General features: G+C 48.0%; 1 protein-coding gene across 1 annotated transcript in view; it reads right to left on the bottom strand.

Moving 5' to 3' along the window:
- Positions 1-208: 208 nt before the first annotated feature.
- Positions 209-8,173, bottom strand: part of APCDD1 (APC down-regulated 1) — a 33,962-nt gene continuing 25,997 nt past the window's right edge. Inside the window, exons 4-5 of the mRNA XM_055238496.2 lie at positions 3,118-3,439; positions 209-1,316 (exon numbers count right to left, since the gene is read on the bottom strand). Coding sequence (XP_055094471.2) covers positions 868-1,316; positions 3,118-3,439 — 771 coding nt within the window. The 3' untranslated portion in view covers positions 209-867. The remainder of the gene's footprint in view (positions 1,317-3,117; positions 3,440-8,173) is intronic.

The raw sequence follows: 8,173 nt of genomic DNA, 5'->3' as shown, positions 1-8,173 counted from the left end.
CGGGCACTTTCTCTATCATTTGTGTGGCATGTACCACACTGCAGCCACTCCTGTGTCACTGCTCCTGTGTAACAGGATTGATGTTGCTATTTTCCCAATCATCCTGTCTACTGAGAAGGCTAGGAAGCCACATGCCTCCTGCAGCAACCAGAAGCCAACAAGCGAGTCTCCTCTCTCAACAAGGTAAGACAAATGATGTAAAAATAGGTTAAATTACTTCAAAATTTTAATTACAGATACTTTTCCATGCAACATTTCTGAAACGAAAGCTTTGATTCTCCCCTTTTTTTGCATAAAGGCTGGGAAGGTGGTTTAGCCAGACCGTACATCTTTTTGTATATACATATCTACACCTGTGTCTCTTCTTTATTAATAAAAGGTGTCTTGATCACAGTCCCAAACCAACTCTGCATTGGATTCCAGCATATAAAACTCAGACAGTAAAACAATTTCAAAGGAAGACGGGCTGCAACCACAGGAAAATGGCAGGAAAAGTTGTAGCTTGATAGTTGTTTCTTCTAAGTTTAACTCAGAAATATAATAATAATTAAGAGAAAAAAATAAGAGGCCCTAGCTTTCATCCCTGCTACCAAACACGCTCGTCCAGAACTCTAGGCTGTCTTAAAGTGCAATTACTGTTGTGAAGTTGCTCAGGCCAGAGATCAGGCTGGACGGAGTTCAAAGCAGAAACTTCAAACACTCCTTGCTGTTCATGACTCAGGGGCTGGGAGGGAGGGAGAGGAGAAAAAGGAGGACAGTTCTCTGGCATTCAAGTGCATCAAAAGAATAAATGTCTTTTCTTTTGGTAAAGAAAATCTGTCAATAGTAGGGAATCCTGGTTTGGAAAAATATAACTTTCTAAAACTTCTATCTGCGGATGTTCCAATGCAGCAGAGTGACAAGGCAGGCAAGTGCAGCCAGCAGCAGGGGCCAGGTGTGCCTCCCAGGGGCCCGGCCATACAGGCTGCTTCCACTGTCTTCTGCGAGGTCCTCTGCCCTCGGTGAAGAGGAGGCACACTGGACCAAGGGCATCTGGTAGGACGTGGCTCTCTTCTCTGGCCTGTCTGGACTGGACCCGTCGCTGGGCCTCTGGCCGTTGAACAGCAGATAGCGCCCCCGGGCATCCTGTTCCATTTTGAAGATCTCGTACTCCGTGTGAGGTAGTTTGATGCCCAGGGCCACGCAGCCATTGGTGTGGGTCACATCCTGCTGGATGCCCACCTGCCAGGAGCCCTCGGCCCCGCACTCATTCCCATTGAAGACGTTGAGCAGTGAGGCTGTGGCCGCATCCATGGGGGTGACCTTCATGTGATTCACTGCAAACGAGAGAGGAGAGTTCCATGACTCCAGGGAGTAGGCGTGGGATCCAGAAACCCACCCAGAAAACACTGGCCACACTCTAACTAGACAAGGCTTTCTTTTCCAAAAACAATCCCACTTACAGACCCATCCATCTGACCGCAGTAGTCATCAAAGCACTGTCAGGCGGAGAAGAGTTCAACCTGTTGATCTGGGTGGCAGTCACACCGATATGCTGCAGGTGTGGCCACGCAACACAGACCATCTGGTGTAGAAACACTGAGCCCAGAATACGGCTGGGAGTGCCTGCAGGCCAGAAATAAAACTACAGCTCGGAGTGCTCCTAAGGAGTTTTATTTGGTGATGCTGACTCCTTGGGATTGAAAAAAAATATTCAACAAAGGCTGGAATTTTGCTTTTATCAAAAGGTTTTTGGGTTTCTAAAAGTTTTGGTGTCAAACACCTATTCTAGTTGGCGTTCTCACACATTCCTACGGGCCCATACATCAGGCATCTAAAATAAGTTGGGCTGCAAGCAAGAAAAATGTGAGTGAATAAATTAAATACAAATCCCAGCTTTTGTGGAGAAATGCTTTTGAAGGTCCCTCCGGGGGGCCACTTCTGTGTATCACATGATGAGCTTCGGGGTGGAGTCAAGTAAAGATTGCTTGCTTTCAATTAAGTTTCTCAAAGGGCCTGTATTCCTGGAGCAAACCTTGCTACCCAAAAGGAGGGCTAAAGTCTTCCAGGACTTTCTGGGTTAACCGAAGCATTTTATAGTAATGGCACTGAACCTTGGAATGCCATCCTGGAGGAGTCACCTGGGATCGAGGCTATCCCTCTTTATTTGGCATGATAGGGCTGACACCATTTTACAAAGATGCTCAAACTTAAAAAAAAAAAAGCAACCTTTTAAAAATAGCAACCACAAGTCCTGCTTTGTTGCTAGCAGCCTGGTGCAGCTCCTTCCTCCCCTCCTCGTTTAGTGATAAGGACACAGCCTGAACCTTCCCACAGATGCTCCCACCTCCAAGCAGGTGACAACCTCTCAATTACACGACAAGCTCAGGGTTGGAAAGGACAGCTCTGAGCACCTGAGGTGTCACTAACACCTCTTTACTGCTCACTCAAGAAAGCACTGTGGCACGCAAGCAAACGCAGTGTTATTAGAGGGGCAGCATGGAATCCACCAGAGTTGTGTAGGAAGAACACAAAGTGCAGACTTGAGATTTCTTTTTTTGTTTTTTAGAGACAGGGTCTTGCTCTGTTGCCCAGGCTGGAGTACAGTGGCACGATCATATCTCACTGTAGCCTCAACTTCCTGGGCTCAAGCGATCCTCCTAGCTCAGCCTCCAGAACAGCTGGGACTACAGGCACATGCCACCACATCGAGCTAATTTATTTTATTTTTTTATAGAGTTAGGGCCTCACTATGTTGCCCGGGCTGGTTTCAAACTTCTGGCCTCATGAGATCCTCCTGCCTTGGTTTCCCAAAGTGTTGGGATTACAGACATGAGCCTCCACACCTGGCCAGAGATTTCATTCCCAGTAACATCCTCCCTGGCTGGCAACTTCCCACACACAGTGGTGCGGACTCCTCCCGCGTTCAGGCCTGCAAGCGGAGGCTGTCCACCTGATCCATTTTGAGCAGGGAGAAACTCAGAGGGCGTTGGGAAGGACTGAGGCAGAAATGACTCCCCAATTTCTTTCCTAGGAACTCAGGCAGAAAAGAGGTCCTTTGCCTCAGCTCTGCCTCCACAAAAATGTCACAGGGCTGTTAATCGGCTGTGATACTGGGACTCGAGATGGGAATCCTACCTTTGAACACGAACTCCGTGCCTCCCATGACCCTGGAGGAGAGTACGCCGCGGCTGTAGCGGCCCCGGGCGTAGATGGAGAAGGTGGGGTGCTTGCACACCGGGTCTGAGTAGTGGTAGTAGTGGCCCTCCCAGGTGTTGTTGTTGTCATGGAAGATGAAGTGGCGGGTGAGGAAGAGGACTTCGGGGCGCACCTCACAGCGCTGGCTCACCCACTCCCCGTGCAGGCCGATGGTCAGGTCCGCCTTCGGGGGCAGGATGGGAGGGTGGTGCTCATCTGACCGATAGATGATCCGACAGGCGATGCAGGCATGGTCATGGTTCTGAAGCCAAGAAACAAACACATTCAGAGGCCTCTATCTTCCCAAGGGAGCAGTGCACACGTGCTTCCGGCAAATAGGGTCTCACTAGGTACCAGGTCACCATCACTAACAACCTCGACACCAAGAACCAACTGGAATCATGCTCCGGGCACAGACAGAGGTGACAGTGATGTGTGCCTGTGTACTCACAAGTGCACACGTGTTTGCCTGACAGTACAGACCTACGCAAACATTTCAGATGTGATGTGGACTCTTTAGAATCCTATTAAGTTTTCAGACCACATGCACTGGACACTTGATTTCAAAAAGAAATGATGGCAGCACCTCACACCCATTAGGATGGCTACTATCAAAAAATGCTATCAAAAAATCACAAGCTGGCAAGGATGTGAATAAACTGGAACCCTTAAACACAGCTGATGAGAATACAGAATGGTCCAGCCACTATGGAAAACAGTAACGCGGTTCCTCAAAAAGCAAAACAAAAAACAACAAAACACAATTACCATATGACCCAGCAATCTCACTTCTGGGTATGTACCCAAAAGAGTTGAAAGCAGGGACTTGAATAGATATTTGCACACCCATGTTCACATCAGGGTTATTTACAATAACCAAAAGGTAGAAGCAACCCAAGTGTCCATTGACAGATGAACGGATCAACAAAATGCAGTCTATCCATACAATGAAATACTCTTCAGCCTTAGAAAGGCAGGAAGTTCTGACACCCACTACAATAGGGATGAACCTTGGGGACATCGCGGTAAGTGAAATAAGCCAGACACAAAAGGACACCGTATGATGTCACTTATATGAGGTTCCTAGAGTGATCAAATTCATAGAGACAGAAAGTGGAATGGTGGTTGCAGGGGCTGGAAGTCGGGGGACAAGAAGTGGTTTAATGGGACTAGAGGTTCAGTCTGGGAAGATGAAAAAGTGAATGGTGGTGATGGTTGCATAATAACATGAATGCGCTCAGTGCCACAGAACTGCACACTTAAAACTGGTTAAACGATACATTTTATATTATGCGTATTTTACCACAATTAAAATTTATTGTAATAAAAAAAGTTAGGAGACACAAAGGAAAAAAAAAAAAGGCCAGCGTTCCACTGGCTGTGGAAGAAATGGAGTTGTGTAGGAAAGGCAAGGTCCTTTAGAAGAGGGAATGGAGGAGGCGGCCTGCAAGAACGGAGAGCTGGAGGCTGCGGAGCAGCAAGCGCACCTGCACACTGCCCTCTGTCCTGGTCTGCCCGCCTCCAGGGTCAGAAGGTTTCTGTGTTCCTCATCTGCTTCCTGCTTTCTCAGCTTTAAGCAACACAGCCACAGCTCTGACCTTCCAGAAGACCCTCTCTTGCCTAGTCTATTTTATAACACGAACACAGCAGGGAACAAGGGCTGTCTAGGTTTGTGGCACAGAAAGGCCTCTCTGGTGAGGGGTGCACACATCAGAGATGCTGGAAGTCAGGGCACAGGGTGCTTGAACACAGTGCCAGTGCCTCGCTGTCTGACCAAGGTCTTCAGACACCTCTGAGCCCGGGCTGCCTCCTCCTGCACCTGGGTCATCCCTCTGCTATTCTCCTCCCACCCAGGGGTTGCAAAGCTGGTAGGCTAGCAGAACGCTGACCACTAGCAGCACGTGCCGATCGGATCAGGCTGTGGTGGGGAGGTAGAAGTTGGTAGCTCAGTGTTCTGGGGACGGCTGGGCCACCCCAGCCCCGCACTCTCATGCCATCAGTTCATGGCCTCACATCTGTCCTGCGGCCAAGGCTGAGGGGCACCCACTGACTGGGCAGGCACACACTTGTTCTCTAGCAGTTGTCTAAAGTTGGAGATCTCAGTCACCAGGGTCTTTGGGTTTAGAGCCCTCACTCAACATGTGATTTCGTTGTGGTGGCTGTTTGGTTTCCCAGAGAGGGCAGGAGGAGCTGTGGGCTTCCCAGCTGCTGCTCGCTAACTTGCTCTGCTGCTGTGTGCATTAGATGGGCATAGAGTTGCACTTCATGCGCGAGAATGTTTCCTTTGCTAAAGTGGTTTGTGGTTTGTAGACAATTGGATCAAATAGCTCCAGCATTGAGATGAAGGCCAAGTCCTGGGCGTCCCCAGGCTCTACATGCATTTTTTGGCCTGCGGTTTCCTACAGAGGGCTTTGGGGCACACAGAGAAATTGCCTGCAACCTGTGCTCAGCAGTGAGCTGCCCTCTGCAAGCTACAGGAGAAATAGAGATGAGCTCCTGCATGAGGCCCATTAGGCCAGTGCTTAATTATGTCACGGAAAGATGTCTCCGGCCAGTTCCTGGGGGCCGAGGCCAGCCCCGGCCACTTCACAGCTGGTGATTTTGGGCAAGTTATTTATTTCTCTCCATTTCAACTTCCTCATTTATACAATGGTGATCATTATACTTACTTGCATAACTGCTGCAAGAAATGAACAGCAGATTAAGGTGGTTCCCACTCAGTGCACCCACTTGGCGTGAACATTAAATAAAGGCCTATCTGCCACCCTATGTGCCACTATCTTTCAAATGCACCTTAAGGTGAAGAAAATATAAACTGAGTTAAAAGAAAGCATCACTGAGTACGGTAGCTTTGCCTTTATGTTTCCTTGGTCAACTACTATGGGGTAAAGGTTCCAGAGTTTCCACCTCAACAAGAGTTCTGATATTCAAAACACAGGATGGAAAGTTAATATGACATAGTGTGCCCAGCCCAGGGCTCCTGCATAAGTGCTGGAACAGTCACCATTGAAATCAGGCCTGTGGTCCTGGTGTGGGGACCAGTGACACCCCCTCTGACACTGGCTGGGAACTTGGATTCCAATCACGAAAGCTTCACAGCCAGGAAGGTGGTGTTCTCCTGTGATGCCTGTTATCAGACACAGGCTGTGCCGGGGCGGCTTACCACCACCTACAGGTGAGCCTAGCACATGCTGAAATAAGAGAGGCCACATGCAGCACTCATACCATCAGGGTAAGAAGAAGCGCGGAGTCAGATCTTCCCCAGTCAGCCAGTAGGAGCTGCGCACTCCTAAAATTTGCAGCTCATCACTGGTAGTGGCTACGCCCTCCGCCTCGGCAGGTCCTCAAAGCCTAGCTGGCAGCCCCGCTTCCCCAACCCCAACCTTCACCTCCCCTCTGCGCCATTCCCCACAACTTGGTTTGCCATCTGTAATTTGGGAATTTAAAAACATCAATTGCGACTCCTTCATTTCTGGTCATTCTAAGGAGGGGAGAGTCTCAATTCCTGAAAACATTTAATTCCTCAAATACCAGGATCAATTCAGGAAGAGCTCAGAGAGCTTCTAAGTTGGGGGTGGGAGAGAGAAAGGAAATAAGGGATGTTAGTTCTTCCAAGAGACGCTTCTGGGACGACGTCGAGGAGCAACTGCTCTTTGGCTCAGACAAGGAAAAGGCTCGGGGGAGGAGAGGGTGTACTGCTGTCGCCTGGGCTGTTCCAGAATGGGTGTTTTCAGAGGTGCTTTCCTTCAGGAATAATGAGGCCGGGGTCCTGAGATCCGAGATGAGGACCCAGTGGGACTTGGTCACTTCAGGAGAATGATGGTCCTGGGCTCAAGTGTTGCTGTTCCATAGCAGAGAAGAGCAGGACAGGCACGGTTTTTGTTTATTTGTTTGTTTTGTGGGGGGCACAGGCGCAGGGAGGCTTGTTTTCCATCAGGTGGGCCTGAGAATTTATGGAGGGTACAGGGAGTGGGAGAAACCTGGCTCTTGGGTATTGGTCTTGCCAAATCCCTAAACTAGATGCTTTTTTTAAATTATTGTGTTAAAAAAATACCTAACATAGAATTTGCCATCTTAGCCATTTTAAAGTATATTCACACTGTTGTGCGGCTTCCCCTGGAACCTCTTCATCTTCCCCAGCTGAAAATCTGCACCCACTAAACACTAACGCCTCATTCTCTCTCCTGCCCCTGGAAACCTCCATTCTCCTTTCTGTCTCTGTGGATTTGACTATTCTAGGTGCCTCATCTGAGGGAAACTATCACTATTTGTCTTTTTGTATCTGGCCTGTTTCACTTAGTATAAGCTCCTCAAGTTTTATCGATGTTGTAAAATGTGTCAGAATTTCCATCCTTTTAAGGCTGATATTCATTGTATGAATATTCCGCATTTTGTTGATTTATTCATCTGTCGATGGACATTTAGGTTGCTTCCACCTCGTGGCTACTGTGATTGATGCTGCTAGGACCATGTTTGTTCAAGTCCTTGCTTTTAATTATTTTGGGTATGTACCCAGAAGGAGAATAGGTGGATCAATTTGGTAATTCTATGTTTAATTTTGGGGGGGAACCACTGTACCATTTTCTGGAGTGGCTCAATCATTTTACATTTCCATCAGCAATGTATAAAGTTCCAATTTATCCACATCCTTCCCAACACTGGATATTTTCTAGTTTTGATTGTTTTGTATTTTGTAATAGCCACCCTAATTGGTAAGCTGATATCTCATTGTGGTTTTAATTTACATTTTTCTTTGCCAATTTTTTTTACTTTTTTTTTTTTTTTTGGTTGTTGACTAGTTACCTTTTTTTTTTTTTTTTTTTTGAGACAGGGTCTCACTCTGTTGGAGGTGGGAAAGAGAAAGTCTGGGGGTTGCCCAGGCTGGAGGGCAGTGATGCGATCTCAGATCACTGCAACCACCACCTCCCAGGCTCAAGCAATCCTCCCACTTCAGCCTCCCAAGTAGCTGGGACTAGAGGTGTGCACCACCATGACT

The sequence above is a fragment of the Symphalangus syndactylus genome, chromosome 1 (genome assembly GCF_028878055.3).
Source record: "Symphalangus syndactylus isolate Jambi chromosome 1, NHGRI_mSymSyn1-v2.1_pri, whole genome shotgun sequence".
In the NCBI taxonomy this organism is placed as follows: domain Eukaryota; kingdom Metazoa; phylum Chordata; class Mammalia; order Primates; family Hylobatidae; genus Symphalangus; species Symphalangus syndactylus.
The sequence above is the reverse complement of the archived record's forward strand: the minus strand, read 5'-3'. Positions and strand labels throughout refer to the sequence as shown.